This window comes from Phycodurus eques, chromosome 5, assembly GCF_024500275.1.
Source record: "Phycodurus eques isolate BA_2022a chromosome 5, UOR_Pequ_1.1, whole genome shotgun sequence".
Taxonomy (NCBI): Eukaryota; Metazoa; Chordata; class Actinopteri; order Syngnathiformes; family Syngnathidae; genus Phycodurus; species Phycodurus eques.
The window spans coordinates 25,421,174-25,438,599 of record NC_084529.1 but is presented as its reverse complement, the minus strand read 5'-3'; the positions used below and the strand labels follow the sequence as shown (position 1 = coordinate 25,438,599).

General features: G+C 41.5%; 3 protein-coding genes and 1 non-coding gene across 4 annotated transcripts in view; all 4 read right to left on the bottom strand.

Annotated features, from left to right (window-relative positions):
* On the bottom strand, positions 1-6,346 carry ppp1r15b (protein phosphatase 1, regulatory subunit 15B). The gene is made up of 3 exons (XM_061678307.1): positions 5,071-6,346; positions 2,430-3,370; positions 1-690 (listed from the first exon to the last, which is right to left on the bottom strand). Exons 1-3 carry the CDS (start codon positions 5,222-5,224, stop codon positions 469-471), a joined length of 1,317 nt encoding a protein of 438 aa, XP_061534291.1. The 5' UTR covers positions 5,225-6,346; the 3' UTR covers positions 1-468.
* Positions 6,347-6,437: 91 nt separating this feature from the next.
* Positions 6,438-10,935, bottom strand: rps13 (ribosomal protein S13). Its single transcript, XM_061678308.1, has 6 exons — positions 10,849-10,935; positions 10,348-10,396; positions 9,787-9,865; positions 6,966-7,135; positions 6,783-6,883; positions 6,438-6,511 (listed from the first exon to the last, which is right to left on the bottom strand). Exons 1-6 carry the CDS (start codon positions 10,869-10,871, stop codon positions 6,478-6,480), a joined length of 456 nt encoding a protein of 151 aa, XP_061534292.1. The 5' UTR covers positions 10,872-10,935; the 3' UTR covers positions 6,438-6,477.
* On the bottom strand, positions 6,597-6,729 carry LOC133403422 (small nucleolar RNA SNORA19). Its single transcript, XR_009768686.1, has one exon. It is a non-coding gene; the product is annotated as a small nucleolar RNA SNORA19 (small nucleolar RNA).
* A 1,634-nt stretch (positions 10,936-12,569) lies between the features above and the next one.
* pik3c2a (phosphatidylinositol-4-phosphate 3-kinase, catalytic subunit type 2 alpha) overlaps positions 12,570-17,426 on the bottom strand; it is a 44,195-nt gene continuing 39,338 nt past the window's right edge. The window contains 3 exon segments of the mRNA XM_061678305.1: positions 12,570-13,993; positions 16,636-16,761; positions 16,842-16,948. Coding sequence (XP_061534289.1) covers positions 13,811-13,993; positions 16,636-16,761; positions 16,842-16,948 — 416 coding nt within the window. The 3' untranslated portion in view covers positions 12,570-13,810.

Below are 17,426 nucleotides of genomic sequence, written 5' to 3'. Positions count from 1 at the left end.
CAGTGTATTTATTGATCACAGTTGTTTCCTGTGTTATTATCAGTCAAAACAGAACATTAATATTCATAGACATCCAAAGTCCCAGAATGTGCCAAAAGGCTTCAATAATATGTTAAGAAAATATAAAAGGGCGTTAAAAAAAAACACCCAGTTACAACATTTAGTAGACACAATAATTGCACCAGACCATAAATAAATTGATTTTAAAACTTTTTTCCCTGGTGGCTACTTGAGCTGCTGTACATTCATCACACACAAAAACAAACCATTCTGTGACTTTTCTAATAGGTCCAAAAGCAAGGCAAAAAACAGAAAAGCTGAACTTCCAAAGTGTCAGTCAGTGCAACAATAAACACTCAAAAGAACTATCAAAAAAACGTTTTTGAGGTACAAAGTGGTGAAATGTGAACTTCAATCTGATAAATAAAATGACAGTTGCACTGCAACCAATGACAAAGTCCCCAAAAATCATCCCAGGTTCCGGTGGGCATCAACGTACTCTCGCATCCTGGCTCGGTGCGCGGATTCCAAGCAGTAACCGATGGTCCGCTCCGCCTCACCGATGCGGCGCCGGAAGCGGTCGCGGTCCCGGACCATCTCCTCCCAGGGTCCTTTGCGAGAGGCGGCGGCGGCGAAGCGCCATGCCCACATCACATGAACCTCCACCACTGGAGAGAAGCGGACCTCGCACTAGAGGACACACAAACAACAACTCGCGTATCAATCCATACATTCAGTGAAGATGGGCAAAAAAAGACAGCTGGGTTGTTTTTTTGTTTTTTTTAAAGCCTTTTTTACATATGCACATGTATAATCAATCAGGTCAGGCAAAAGTAAATATACATTTTAAATGAACTTATATTTAAGGAAGGGAGGATACAATATGAAAGGAAAGAATGCACGAAATGTAGAAATGAAGGGGGAGTGGAGGGAGGAGGGTGAGATATGAAAAGAAAGAAGGAAGGCAGGATGAATAAAGGAAGGACAGGAGGGTATGAAATGAAAGGAGGAGGAAAGGAAGGAAAAGGGGGAGGGGGAAATTAGGGAGAAAGATCGGAAGGAAAATAAAGGGTGGGGGAAGGACGGATGTAAGGGTGGAAACAGGCAGGACGAAAAAGGAAGCACAATTGTAAGGTAGGGAGAAAGAAAAGGAAAAAAGTAGGAAAGAAGTTAGGATGAAGCAAGGAAAGGATGAAAAAAGGATAGAAGGGAGGTAGGAAAGGAGGATATAAGAATGTATGAAAGGACAGAATCAAGGAAGGGAGAAAGGCTTAAAGGAAGCTACCAAGGATAGTATGAAACAATGGAAGGATGATGGAAAGCAGGTAAAGTAAGGATGAACGGAAAGAAGGGAGGGAGGGAGGATGAAACCGAAGGACGAAAGCAAAGATGGTATAAAAAGGAAGGAAGAACTGACTGATGAAAGGGAGAAAAGAAGGAAAAAGGGATGGCAAAAAAGACAGAAAGAGTGAAGGAAGGACAGTTAAATGCACACACCTAGCCTTGAAACCCTAATTTGAAACCTTAACGCTGGCTACAAACCCTACTACTTTGAGTCCCTACTTTAAATCGAAGTCCTTAAACTGTTGTTAATAAATGCATTTAAATGAAGATTAACAATTGTTGTGATAGTTCTCGTTCTTCTGTTAGTGTGCACTAGTTAATGCTTTTGTGTCGTGGATGTGATGCAAGTCAGGTTGGGAGCTGGCAACAAGTCTCAGCTGACTCAAGAGTCACGTGAGCAGTCAGCATGACGACAACAACAACAACAACGTTTTTTTCAGTGGTTCTCAACTGTTTCAAAACCTGGCACCCATTTTCTTACAACTTCATGTACACTGCGACTGATCAGCCACATCTCCGCCAGCGAGAGACCCTTAAAGGTCCCGTATTTTGCCAAAGCAACTTTTTCTAATATTTGGGATGCAATATTGTCTCTATGGCGCCTCAGTAAAGATGTGAAATATTAATTCAAAATTGTCCATGCATTCCTGAGTTCCAGATGTTTTTCTGGCGAGAGGCCTGAAATCAGGTCACTGGAATTTCTCGAGCTTATCGACGTCACCAGCGGATATCTCCGCCTTCCATTTCCGCTTAGGAGCCAGCTGGGTCAAAATAAACACGTGTGCTCTCACAAGTGGGTCTTCTACCCGGAGGAAACCAATCAGAGGAAAGGGGGGCAGTCTTTGCCAAATATGGACAAAGCGGATACAAAACAGACAAACAGAAGTTGCTGTGGTGGGGCGGGTTTTCTGGACACTCGTATGACAAAACAAATGTGTTTTTTTTTTTTTTTTTAAATTAAATTGACACTTTTATACTAAGTCCATGTTAGAGAGTCCCTCTATCGAGGTCTCAATCGCCAAAATATGGGGACCCTTAAAAGTAACAAGTTGTTTGTCATGAGTGCGTCAATATGTTGCTCCTACCTTTTTTTGAGTGTCAGGACTGTTGCGCATTTCCGTTGGGTGACACCTCTGGGTGGGTCGTTTCCACGGGACCCGTCTGACATCGTCAGAACGACGCCTGACACGTTGGTTCTGTCTCTGGAGTGTTTTGGGTGCGGTGCGTTTAGCGGGAGTGGCTTTTCGAGGCTCTGGGACACATTGAGGCTGCTGATTGCTGAGACGGGCTTTGAAATTGAGCGGGTGGAAAGGGTCGTCTTTCCGGTCAAGCCACCGCCACTGCTCCTCCTCGTCCTCTGATGAAGAGGCGCCGCCGCCCTCCTTGCGCTCGGTACCCGCCGAGACGGGCTGCGGCGCTTTGCTGACGGTGCAGGCGGCGAAGCACATAGGGTCGTATGGGTCATCGGACCTGGAGAAGAAATCCAGAAGGCGTTCGTTCTCCTCCAGGTCGGCGACGGACACGTCGGAGCTGGACCAGCTGGAGTCGCTGTCGGAGCGGCTGACCCACATCCTCAGGCCCGACATCTCTTTGCCGGCTTTGCCTCCCACAGTGTCAGCTTTGGTCTTTTTTGACAAGGCCTCGTTGCACGTGGACACGGACTCCCACGTGGTGCGGCTTTCCTGGCTGTCGAACTCGGCCGCGTCGCGGTCCGCCTCGGAATCCTCCCGGAAGAGCGCCTCCTTGGGGAAACCTGGGAAGATGTCCCAGTCTCCGCGGAAGCCCACGTAGACGCTGTCGTCAGGAGCCAGGCCCGACAGCAACGCCTCGGCCGTGGTCCTGCCGTCTTCGGTGGCGCCGGCGCCGCGGCAGGGGTCCGAGAGGCCGTTGGGGTGGCCCACCATCACGCCGGCGTCGCTGTCAAACAGCGAGGAGAAGCGGAACGACTCGGTCGGGCTGTGCTGGATGCGCGGCCCCATCTCGTCTGTGATCCGAAAGTGCACCTCAAAGCGAAACATCTGAAAAACTGATAGGAAAAAAATAATAATAAAAAAAAAAAAATCAAACAGGGAGACAAAATGGAGGTCGACTGGGATCAGAGCCTCCTCCTTGACCGTCATATGCTTTATTTTTTCTGAAACCAAACCTTTTTTTTCCCACCGCAGCATTAACTTCCATCAATTCCCACAGAATTAGAGTGGTACCTTGACTTACGAGTTTAATTTGCTCTGTGAGCAAGCTTGTAACTGAATATCCTCGTATAGTTTCCATCATTTCCACACTGCAACGGCATTCATCTCTTCCAGGCCCCCGTCCCACAAAACAATTCTGCTATGTAAAATGGCACTGTTTAATATCAAAATATAAGAGAGAATTTTAATAAAAACTAGATTTAAGTAATTAAGTCTACATACTGAACTATTCATGTGTTGAAGTGGGCCTTTAATGGGCCTCTTCGAAGGAGTGACGCCGGGAATTTAAAACGGGTTTGTCCGCGTGTGAGCATCTGGGAGTGAGTTGTGGCCGACAGCAGCTGCTTGAGAGTGTTCTCGTTTTGTATCTGTTTGACCGTCCCGTTAAATAAACGGCTGAGTCAAGATATCACTGTAATAGAAGTATTTGTTTCCTTAGAGATAATGGGTGTGTACGCGCCTCATCTTGGAAAAAAATTCCCTTTTGTCAAAACGTGTAAACACCATCAATAATTTAACATGTCGCTGATGTCGGGTCGAAAGCTTGCATCTCCAAAATTATCACTTTTCAGGAAACCCCAAAAAACTGCATGTTTTTGAGCCATGAACTTTGCATCATCAAAGAGTATATTGTCAATAATTTGTTTATTAAAAAAACAAAACAAAAACAACATACTCACAAGGGGACTGACAAATAGTATTGATTATTCGATTTGTGAAAAAAATATGACAATGGCTAAATTAGACATGTTTCAACCCCACGCCATCGATATGTCTCTTATCAAGAGTACACCACACCACATCCACCTTTGTCGTGGTCTTTTCTCAAGTTGAGTTGTACAGACAGGGTTGTCCTGATAAACTCAAATTCATCGATAAAAATTTATTAATTGCCTTGTCGTCGTGTAAAATTTTAGGGCATTTTAATAAGATGGTTCCTCGGGTTTCGTAAAATCTGTTTTATTGCAGCCAACTGGCAGATCACCCCCTACCTATAAACGCACCACAAATCCAAATGGAATAAAATCAAGCAAATAACTGTTATTCTTAAATGCAATACGTTTTGTTGAGCTGAGAAGAGAGTCCGTGTCTCCCAGGGTGCTTTAAACGCAGCACACTCCACGGTTGTGGTCGCTCAACGAGGATAAACTTATGTGAGCCGTACAAAGAAATAAATTATTTGTTATGGGTATCAGTATGAGTAAACAGTAACTGTGAGGGTTAGTTGAATACAGTATGAATCAGATTACATATTTTCTGAGCTAATAGCCGGTCTCCCGAGCCCCATAACCGCACCGCAGTCACGGTCCAAAATGAGTAGTAACTCTCAAAGATGAGTACCTAATTATCTGGAGGTGAATTATGGAGATACTATAAAAGGTATTACAAAAACATATCGCGAAATAATAGAGGGCTCGGGGCAAAGTCCGTGTTTCCGTGGGGACACTAACCGCATCGTGGACGTGCTAGCCGGAACGTAAGGAAAAACGGCTCAACAAGGCGAAACTTTTGTTTTTGGGTTTTTTCGTCTTACCGGACAAAAAGGTGCAGTAGATGACCCGAACCAGAACCCAGAGGTGCTCCCACAGTACCGTCAACATCTGCTTGGTCCACGGAAGAAGTGCCGTTCCCCGGTTGCCGAACCTCTCCATGGCCGCGGCGGTGCTTGTTGTCCGATCACAAGTCATCTTGGGAGAAATTTTGGTCGATGCGAGTAGAAAACAAACGGCTTTTAATCACGTATTCTGGTACTCTTCGTCGAAGACCAGCTGGGTTCGCGTCAAAGACAAATGAATGTCACTACGCTGACGCTTCTTCATTTTCTGCCGAGTTGGCGACATGCTTTTCCCAGTCTTCCCTTGTCAGGCTTTCTCGTGTAGTTGAGTCTCCATTTTGTCGGTTATCTTAAGTCTTCTATCTTGTAGTAGTGGCGAATGAGCCAGTGTCGCAAGGAACGCTTCCTTTATTAAACAGATTACGTCAGATTGCGCGTCGGTTGGACAAACCACTGCCAATCCCCTGAGGTGTACATCATGCTGCTCTCCGATTGGGTAGAGCGACAGTCAGTCAGTGGACAACATGGGCCCGCGCCCTTGCTGTGACGTCACGATATACTCCGGTAGGAGAGAGTGGCTGTCAATCAGTCCGCTCGGGTAAAATTTTTTTGTTTTTGTACGTCACGGTGAGAAACCGATAGTTCACGCAATTTTCCGGATTTAAGACCTGGGTGACCGTGTAATTTTCCCAACACCGAGTTGTCCGCCAAACAGAAAGACGAAATGGAAAACATAAACCGTTGGTATACATAAAAAATAAATAAAAAAAATAAAAATTAAAAAAAAAATCACCTAACTGTTTTATAGCTAATGTAAAATACTGTTGGTACTAATTTGGCAGCAACAGGCAGCTCGTGCTGCCTTCACAGACATTACAGAAAAACTGCATCAAAACAGTAGTACAGTACTAGTAGTGTACAATTAATATTGCTTTTAACGATTTAGGATTAGTGTAAAATGCATTTACATGCCAATTTTGTATACAACTAGCAACTAGCTAAAACACATCTTAGTTTATGACTAACAACAAATTACTGATGAAATCTTGATTTCATTTGCAATGTCACAAAATTAAAAAAATCAGACGGTGAGATAGCCATGACAACATGAAGGACAGTTTGGAATAACTGCACGCATAAGCTTCTCAGCCACATATTGAAGGGTTCCAATTGAAAGAAGACAAAAATAGCCAATTACTGCACATTAAGTACATGTACACACTGTCTAGTGACAATAAAAAAAGTTAACTCCACTACAAATAAATAAAATGTCCCTCAGAGATGAGAAAAAACATTTTAAAAAAGTATTTTTTCACAATTTCATAAATTAAAAAAACAAAGGGAGCTTCGAACTTGAACTTTTCATTTATTTGAAAAAAGAAGCTTTTATGCCACCAGAGCAGAAGCAGTAGAAGACTCGCTGTGAATGGAAACAAAACAGTTTGTTAGAAGATACTGAAGCAATTAAACACATTAATTCATACGTCATTGATATTAACAATTCATCTTGTGCGAAGGGGACTGGCAGAAGCGACACCAGCGAGCCGCTCTGCTAATTTACCTCCAAGTTTTGCTCTTGCACAACAGAAATATCACAACTCTCAAGTCGAGGGAGAGCAGGACAATGAATTTGTGCCATTACTTGGAAGCTTGTTTAGAGAGAATACAGAGAAAGATGACTAAATACGTACTACTTCCAGTTAGGGGCCAGAACTCTCTTGGTCTTGTAGTAGCGGGCCAGCCTGTGGATTCTGCTCTCGATGAGAATCAGGCGGAACTTGGCGTCCTTGTCCTGCACATAGACGAGCACAAATGTTGGGTCCAGCCACATTCAGGAAGAAAAGTAAGCACCCGAGCGTTGTTGTGCGTGGCACCTTTCTGTTTCTCTCCAGATGCTTCCTGACGGCCACGGCCTTCTTGATGAGGTGGTACAGGTCTTCGGGCAGGTCGGGGGCCAGACCCTTGGATTTGAGGATCCTCAGGATCTTGTTGCCAGTCACGAAACGGACCTGAGCCACACCATGGGAGTCCCTCAGAATCACACCTAAAAAAAAAACAATAACAGAAGACGGGCAATGAGGACAAACACTGGTTGGATGATATACATATTATTTGGAAAAATATGTCTAAATGTATAAGTCTACATTAGCATAAAAACCTAGTTAGGGACTACTTCAGATCAAGGAGCAATCTAAATCACAGGTGTGCAAACTAGTGTTCAAGGGTAGATTTTTAAACTGGCAATGTTATCTTAAACTTTTTTTTTTTTAATTTAATTATATTAAGCTGTCACATTGGTTGAATTATGTGAGAGAAAATAAAAAATGTAATTACATTTTTCATAAAAATGGCTGTATGAACACAAAAAATATTACATGACTTGATAATGTAAATGCTCCATGGGCCCAATTAAAGAACTGAGTTAAAGGGCTTTGCACACCGCATTTGGCAATGCAAATAAATGGCAAATAAATGGCATCCTGGACTTTCCCATTCATCGTGTATGTGCTTTTCCAATAGTAGCGTAATCAGTGATGGCAAAGAACAACAATGCGATAACCATTGAACCAGAAATGGAAGTTATTGTGACACTACACGCCTTTGCCCTCACACACAGAGTTTTGGTGTTAAATATTGAACACATTCAATATTTATTACACATTATCACAGTTATTATAACACATTCAATATTTGAGATTGTCGGCCCCGACCTGTTTCGGACCGTATTATTGGGACAAATCCACTCTTAACACACCTCAGACCTAAAGATAGTCTGGCATTTGATGTGCCTGGTCGAAAGGAGCAAAATCGTGACAAAAAAAATGTCTTATTGTCTGTGTCTACCGGGTCGTAAGTTTTCCAAACTGTATTTTTGGGTTTGTTTCCATTTCTTCTACAAGAAGAAATAAAGAAATAAAAAGTGATTCTTCTTCTTCTACAAGTGCCTCAATCTTAGTGTCAAAATAAATCATTTTTCTCTGCCATTCTTGCCATGATTTCGGAGCAGGGAAAAAAGTAAATTTTATATTTTGATTGCTGCTGCCATATATGGTCAATTGGAGGCGTTTCTGAATGCAAATGAGCCTAAACATGCACGGACGTTTACAACAGGTGGCATGTATCAACACAGAGTACTTAACAGTGTGCGTACAACTGGTAAACCAATGTTTGATGGATTTTGTTTTTGTACGCAAACATTCTAAATTTCAGTCCCACTAAAGAATTTAGAACATTTTCTGCACACTGCTCACAAACATGCCCCCGTGCTACTCAGAATAAGAAAAATTATTGATGCCATTGAACATGAAGTTGTTGCACTGTATAAGATTAACGAGGAAATGTGATAACGATACAATAGAAAGTAATTTAAATTTAGGAAACTAGTACACATTTCTGTCTGGCTGCTGAGTATATCAACTTGAGAAAAATGCATTTACAAACATAGAACTTGAAGCTACAGTGCATCCCGGAAATCATTCACACCGCTTTACTTTTTTCACATTTTGTTACATTAAAGCCTTATTCCAAAATGGAATAAATTCTTTTTTTGCTTGACAATAATGTGACAAGTAAAAAGTACAGTGCAATAATTACTCAAGTACTGAGTAAATAGTGAGTAACTTCAGATTTTTTTTAAACCACAGCATGAACAAATACAAAAATTAAAAAAATTACAAAATATGAATGTGCACATTCTGATGTCGCTGTGTGTGTGGGTGCACGCGAAATTTACTGCACGGTGTTTTCTCAACTTATAAGTGAGCTGAAATATCCACGTTTAGGAAGACAGTGCCAAAAAAAATACTACAATACATGAAAGCTGTTGTTTTTGTTCGTTTATATGTAAACGACTCGTGCACCTTTGCCTTCATAGTGACGATGATCTTCCCAACATGGCCGCCACATAGGGACCACAATCAGCGGGGCTGGCTTATCTAGTGTTAATACCTATGCCCGGGAAGCCCAACAGAAGAAGTGGTGTGAGGTCATGTGACTTTCTTGCGTCGTTTGATTGGTGAACTAGACTTAAAGGTCACTAGCGCTTAAATAGGTTTGGCGCAAACAGCGCCAATGCGGAAGTCGACGTCGTAGTCTCGTGCACGAAATAGTTGATAAGGAACAATTGATAAATAAAAGTAGCAAGCGACATTTAGATCATTGTAATGGAGTCAAAGTACCGTTACTTCTTAACAGCAGAAGCAGTGGAAGTGTTTTTTCTGGTCTCGTCAACTCCTGTGACTTATCCAAAGCAGGTCCCGAGCCCACAGGCGGAACCTCAGGCCAATGCGCTCGCATATTAGTCCGCCACAGTAATATTCACAATTTACTAAATATTCTGCACGAAACAGCCTAAATATTCTGTACGAAACAGCCTATGATGTCAGCGGCGGTGGCACCAACCCCCCCCCCACCCAGGAAAAACTCATCGGAACTATACGATTCTTGTAAATGTCGTATTTTGAGTTCAAAATAGCAAATTTCACTGAAAGGAGACTGATTTGCACGTGTGGAAAAAAGTAGTTTTGCTTCAACATTTGTCAATCAACTTTAGCCAAAAAAGGTCACCGAAGCATTAGCAAGATGTTTCAGTAACATGCAGTTACAGTTCGACAGGCACTCATTCAAAACTGCAAACATTTATCGATTCCATACAGATTTGTTTTGTAATCAAGCCACAATATCTAATTCACTTACCAATCTGAGAGGGGGTCAGGCCCTTTTTGGCCAGCTTGAAAATCTGCTCTTTGACATCATCAGATGTCAGCTTCAGCCACTGGAAAAAGGGGAAAATGCATTATATATACACACAAAATAAACTACACGGGATTAAATTTTAAATTGTGATAAAGTGTTTCACAATATTACCATTCGTACCAATTTAATTCAGTAATACATACCCACAACTATGAAATACAGTCGAGTAGTCGACTTTCATGTATGAAAATTCAGTTTGCTGCCGTTTACAATTTCTAATGTCCAAAAGTACACAAAATTGCAGAGTATATATATTTTTTTGTTCGTAAAATCAACATGCTACACCTTAAACTTCTCTTCGTGCTTCGATTTAAATTTCCTTGAAATAGCCCGAAAATGCTACTCTTGAAATGTTTTTTCACTTTCCTGGTTATTCCTATAATAGTGTTCGGTATCTTTGGGAATATTGATGCTGTGATAATAATGATGTGAAACGCTCATACCGACATTGCAAATATAATGTAAACGCTTGAATGGTGCATGCAAGCGTGTGGGACTCACAGTTGGGACACTGCGTCTGTAAGGCAGAGCTGACTGGGACAAGCCCTTTCTGTTGGGAGGGAAAAGAAAACATTTGCTGTCAAAGTTAGCCAAAGACCACCAACTAGCTCGACTAGCATCGTGGCTGGTTTGCTCGCTAGCTAACGCCACTCCAAGGTGCAAAGTCAACAAATCAATTTGACACGTTCAATTTGACACTACGATGAAGAAGACTCGTATGCGACGCTTGTACTGTTTGTGTATTTTATGAATCGAACTTTTGTCAAATGGAGCATTTGAGCTCGTGCGGCTCAAAGTCAGCATCGGCTAACTACAGCAAGCACGAAGCGAACAGACGGCCAACACCGCGTCAACTTCATCCTTTTTCTAGCTTCGAGACCCGTTTTAAAACCAACAATTTGGTCGACTACTGGTCGTTACGAGCTTAGATTGACTCGCGTGCCGTTAGAAGCAACCTGGGAAGGCGAAAATGCAACTTTACGGGTGAAAAACGGCATTTACCCGGGAGCGTGCATGCGGCCCATGATGGCGGTAGAGGAAGAGAGGCCGCACACGAGACACAAAATGGGACTCTGCGCTTGCGCCGGATGTGATGCAATGGTGACGTCACACAAGCATTTTGCACTTTTAAACTCCGACGCACGACAGCGACATAAAACGAAAATGAAAATAGCAACAAATGTCTCCAACTTTCAATAAATTAGGCATTTTCCTAATATTAAAATACACTTGGCTTCCACACCAACCCGCTTCTTGGTTGAATTTGTTCCACTCTACTTACTTGAAAAGAGAAATATGAAATTTACAAAGGTAGTCGGTACTCCACCTAATGTTTAATGTTACTTATTTAACCTCTATTTAGTCATGTATTCATTTATTTGCATTTTTAAAAATATAGGTAAGATATTAGTAATCCATTGACGCCTTATATGTCAAATGTGGCCCACGATGTAATTATATTTGGCCCGTAAGACCATATCAAATGTGTATTAGAGCTGGCCCGCCAGTATATAGCACATGCGGCACTAATATTACAAATTCCAGAATGCTTTGCTAGTGTGTTGGCCCATCAGTCTAGACCGGCGAGCGCCCTTTCCCTTTCTGTTGCAGTCGTTAGCAACTGCTACCAGTCTCCGCAAGCAAATTTACACTTCCCCTTCCCAAAAATGGCCAAACAAAAGATGGAAACTAGTTAACTTCCAAGACAGGTGGGAGGCAGATTGTCTGTTCACTAAAGTAAGAGACAGACCTGTTTGTCGTGTGCGCAGCAACGTGGCTATAACAAAGAATATAACATAATTTAACTAATGTTTTTTTATTTTTAAATGCCCTTTATCAACTCCTAGACAGGGACTGTTAATAGTTTGAAGTTTGGATTTTTATTGAAGGACATTCTGATTTTTTGGGGTTGTTTTGTAGTTGGCCTTTGAAAAAAGATTTCAATCAAAAAGAAAGGTAGTTGGAGATAGATAAATAGAAGATGGAGAGACAGAAGAATTCATGTTATCTATTTAAATACAAAACAACAAGCAAATACCACTGATGTCTTTTATCGCAAATTTGATTTCTCGTGTTTATAATATTAAAGTTTGTTTATTCCAGATTCAGTGTTTAAGCAAAATTTAAGTTTCTTGTCATATGATAAACGTTGCATTTCTGCAGAGAAGGGAAACATGCACATAACTCTGTGATTTTTCATTAAATATTGAGTTTGGCCCGCAACGTCGTCCCAATTTTTTACACCAACTCAGACTAGTGCTGCCCTAAGGCTTGTTGCATGTACTGATGAAGCCTGCTCGGATGAGAGGCGAAACTTCTTCTAAGACAACCAGAACAGTCCAGTTACGATCAATGCAATACCCTGAGGATGAAATGACCTGGACGAATGAGATCTATGGGCAGGCAAACTAATTTGTATTGATCAATGTATTTTCCATTTTTATTTTACTGCCAGTGCCGTGAAAAAGTGTTTAGTGGTTGTACATGAATATAAGTGGTTGTAGGTGCAAACCTTGGTTTTAGTTTATAAAAAAAATAAAAACTATTTTGATGAATTGGGACAGCACGGTGTGTTTAGTGGTAAGCACATCTTTTGTAAAAAAACAAAAACAAACAAAAAACAAAATCAAGATGTTAGCAACGATGTGAAAAAAAATCTGATGGGGCGGGGAGAATGAGGACTAATTCTATTGTCATGCACGGAAAACAAAGACAACTTCACATTTGTTCGAAAAACATTTAATTTGCTTTAGGAAAGAGGGATTACAGTACACACACTGATCCGTTGGGGGGGAGTTACAAGTCACCAATTAAAAATAAATAACTGGCCATGTTAACACAAACACTCTGTCTATACAGACACTAAGAGAGGGAACCAAGTTGGTATTAATCATTAAAGTAAGTGTCGCTTTTTCATGAATGGTCATTATAGTCATGATCTGTGAACACACTTGCAAGGAGCTGGAAAACATCTTGAGTGAGTTTTCTTGTTCCCTTTTTTTATTTCCATGTGTGAGTGTGTAAAAGTGCTGATTGGGAGAAACCCGGAACATTCCAAATGAATGTGTAGGCACAGGAAGTGAAGTCCCAAACTCCCCTAAAAGTGTGCTCTTTCCATTAATACCAGCTAGTTTGCAATTAGTGGAAGCCCATCTTTACCCAAGAAACCCAACAACAACAACAAAAAAACTGACATTTTCAGAATATATTGACTTGTGAGGTTATTGAAAAAGAATCTAACAGTAAGGCCACATTAAAAGAGATTGTGATTCATCGCTAAGGCACCTGTTTAAGTAGTCGGATTTTGCCGCCCTTTTCGGCTAAATTTGGCACATTTTCAGGGAGAATGCTGTAGTTTAATACCTCGAACCTTCTCTCAAACTACACCCTATGTGTCTGCGATAAAAACAGCAAACATTACATTTACGGGAAGAATCCTGTAATTCATTACCTGGAAGCTGGTGAGTCAAACTACCCAAAAGTGTTTGCAGTAACAAAAGCAAATTTTAAATTTTCAGGGAGAATCCTGTAGTTTATTACCTGGATTCTGCTGTGTCCAATTACCCCAAGAGTGTCTGCAGTAAAAGTAACATACTTTACATTTTCAGGGAGACTCCTGTAGTTTATTACTTGGAATCTGATGTGTCAAACTACCCCAAAGTATCTGCGGGAAAAGCAGCAAACTGTGACGCCCCCCAAAGGAAGGAGAACCTGTAAAAACCCCTTTTCTTTCTAGTCCTTAAAAAATAAACGCGTCTATCTCTCTATATATATTTATATTTACTCTTGAGTAAGTGAGCAGTTTTGGTCCTCTAATATCAAAATGTACAAAACATTACAGCTCATTGTTAAAGTTTAGAAGGAGAGACAAAAAAGGAAGCTGCGATTGTTTTGTCACAGAAACAACCCAGGTGGGAATTTTTTTTTTTTTTTTTTTCCTCTCTCTCTCTCTCTCTCTCTCTCTCTAGAAGTAGGGCACAGCAGCGAGCTTGTACCACTTGACTGTCTCCTTGCCCAGGTCAAAGTCTTTGAGGCGCAGTGTGATCCCACCCAGGAAGTAGTTCTCACGCAGGGACTCTGCACTCAGCACGCTGAGTTGCAGCTCACGCAGGCCCAACGTCTCCTTGCTGTAGCCGCTGTACACCAGCTGAGGAGCAAAGTCAGCGTTTTATTAATCCTGCTACATGGACGCAAGACAGCACTTCAACACCTCCGACAGGACACCGGTCTTTGGCCTTTGTGTGAGGCCTGAGTTCTAGTTGCAGCTCTTGCTTTAGCCACTTTGTTTTTGTGCAAATACAAACCTCAATTCTTATGAAGTTGGGATGTTGTGTAGAACGTAAATAAAAACAGAATACAATGATTTGCAAATCCTTTTCAAAAAATTCAAGTGAATAGACTACAAAGACAATGTTCAAACTGATCAACTGTCTTTTTGCAAATATTCACTCATTTTGAATTTGATGCCTGAAAGACATTCCCAAAAAAATCTGTGACAGGGGAATATTCACCACTGTGTCACATCACCTTTCCTTTTAATGACACTAAATAAGCATCTGCGAACTAAGGAGACTAATTGTCGAAGTTTTCTAGGTGTAATTCCTTCCCATTCTTGCTTGATGTACAACATACGTTGCTCATCAGTCCGGGGTCTCCCTTGTCGTATTTACCATCACAGATGCTGCTTTTTGAGCTTTGCACTGATAATCCAGTTAATAACAATCATAGATAATTGATTTCTTCTTTGCCCTGGAGGACATGACGCCCATGGTTTTAAAAAACAATTTGAAATGTGGACTCGTCAGACCACAGCACATTTGACTGTGGCGCAGAGAAGCTGGCGGAATTTCTTGGTGTTGTTGTTCGATTGAGGTTTTAACTTGCATCTGTAAATGTAGCGACGAACAGTGTTAACCGACAATGGTTTTTTGAAGTGTTGCTGAGCCCACGAGGCAATATCCTTTACACAATGATGCCGGTTTTTAATGCAGTGTTGCTGAGGGATCGAAGGTCACTGGCACTCCATGTTGGTTATCGGCCTCGCCTGCTTACGTGTAGATTTCTCTAGATTCTCTTGAATCTTTTGATATTCTGGACCGTAGATGATGAAATCCCTAAATTCTTTGCAATTGTACGTTGAGAAACATTCTTAAACTGTTGAACTATTTGCTCACGCAGTTGTTCATAAAGTGGTGAACCTCACCCCATCCTTGCTTGTGAATAATTGAAACATTCAGGGATGCTCCTTCTATACCCAATCATGACACTCACCTGTTTCCAATTAATCTATTCACCCGTGGAATGTTCCAAACTAGTATGTGTTGAGCATTCCTCAACATTCCAAGTCTTTTGTTGCCCGGCCCAGCTTTTTTGGAACGTGTTGCAGGTATCAAATTCAAAATGAGAGGATATTTGAAAAAAAAACAAACACCTAATGTTCATCAGTTTGAACATCAAATAGTTCATCTTTGTAGTATATTCAATTGAATATAGGTTGAAAAGGATTTGCAAATAATTGTATTCTGATTCTCTTTACATTTTACTTATTTTTTGTTGCGGACAGGCGACCCGCAACCTGAGGTGTCACAGTGACTCCTCCACAGCTTGATAAACTGCATTCTTCCCTGCGGCCCTGCTGTTTGAGACAGCCACTCGAAGATGCCTACTGGACCCTAAATTAATTAGCAGGTCCCCTCAAAATCTTGGTTGGCAGTCATCAAAGAGTCCTTTTCTTCGTTTGAACTGACAGCAGCCAAAAGTTGGGATCCTCTCTCTGGGAGACCAAGCTGGGACAGATCAATGGAATGCAAATACAGCAGCGAACTATTTGCTTAATATCCAAACATGCATGCAAGGTGCCACCCACTGGCGTTGGAGAGTACTGCAACCCGTGAACTTTCATTCAGTTGTGTGTTAGCCAAAGATAAAATGTCTGTTTTGATGTTTCACTGAACTCTGCAGAAATATTCCAAATGTATGCCTTGATCTCTGTGTCAGTGTGTTAACTTTCCCGGTGCAGCGGCAAGACTTTGAGAACAGTTTGTCCTTATTTGAAACTCCAAGCAGCATGAAATGTGTTTTGAACCATAAGCAGTTGATTTGCTAAAGTTTAAGCCGTCATTCTATATGCTTGACCTGTGAATAAAGAGTACAAAGTTGGGAGTATTTGATATTAATATATGATTTTAAACCCATTTTATGGGTCAAAATTGTAGACTAGATTCAAGCCGATGGGTGTGGTCCTCTTCGACACACCACCGGGGTATTTAATCCCTGACTCCCACTGCCAGCCTTCTCTTCTTGTTTCCTCTCTTGGTTCTTTGGGTCTTTCTTCGTGGCTTGCTATCAGCTCCCCAGCTACGGGGTGGCCTTTGGCCACCCCTCCCTCTCCCATTTTCTTTGTTCGTTATCCTCTCTGTGTTTCTCTATAGATTCCTCGTGGATTTCATTAAATATTCTATAAAATGCCACTCTTGGTTTTGTTTTGTGTGTGTTTTGAGTTTAAGTAAGCCTCTGTCATCTAGAACTCGTACTTCATAAAATATAGCAACCTTTCGATTATGAGACTGATAAAAGGTTTGTCGTCGCTTTCTACTATTTTTTTATACATATAAAAAGTAACGTGGTGCCCCTTTACGAGACAAATTAGTTTGACTTTAACGTTAAAGCGTAAATCGAACTAACCCGGGAGTGAAGGCAGGCGTTTAACTTCCTTCGTATCGTTTCCCAAATTAATAACAATTTTTATCCAAGCCAATACACGCTACATAACCACTGAAGTTTTCTAACCATCTCGTTGAAAGTTGGGTTTCTGGTTTTCCTCGAGATCTTGGTCTTCCGCTTGGAGGTCTTGTGGGGATCCGGGAGCAGGTACGTCTTCACGTATGGGTTGGGATCCGTCCCCTCTTCAGACACCTGTAATGGATAGTGGAGGACACAGTGTGAGCAGAAAAGCAATGCCTCCAAGCCGTGTGTTAGATGTTGGGATTGTTTACCAGATCTCTAATGTGCATGACCATGATGAAGAGTGTGCTATTCCTGTACGAGATGGACAGTTTCACCTCGCCTTCCACGCGGCCCGAAGTAGGACTCAATGGGGGCTCTGCAACAGCCCCAACACAAAAGTTTTTTTTAAGTCTCATAGACATTAAAAAGTAAACTGCTGAGCCTATGGAAAGTCGGTGGCTAACCAAAACAAGCGCACAGCAAAAAAAACAGCAAGACGAACGATTAGAGTTCTAGTAGATTTTGACATATGGTCAAACCACAATGTTGTGTGTCTCCTTGTTTATATTCTGGTCGATTGATTAGTTCTGCCTAGTCTGCCTCAGACCTTACGGTATGTGAAAGGTGTCGTTAAACAGGTTCATGTTCCATGGAGCTTCACTAATTCTTTACCCAGTCTGCAATGTTTTTTCTGGCGATTGGCGATTTCAGTAGACCTGCACAAGCTATGCGACTAACTTTTTCTCACTTCTTGACACTTTGCTGCTTTTCTCCATAAGTATGCTTTTATTTGGTTTTAAGTTCCACTTTAACTTAATGGAAATTTTTAATATACTGTTGACAGTGTTTAATAG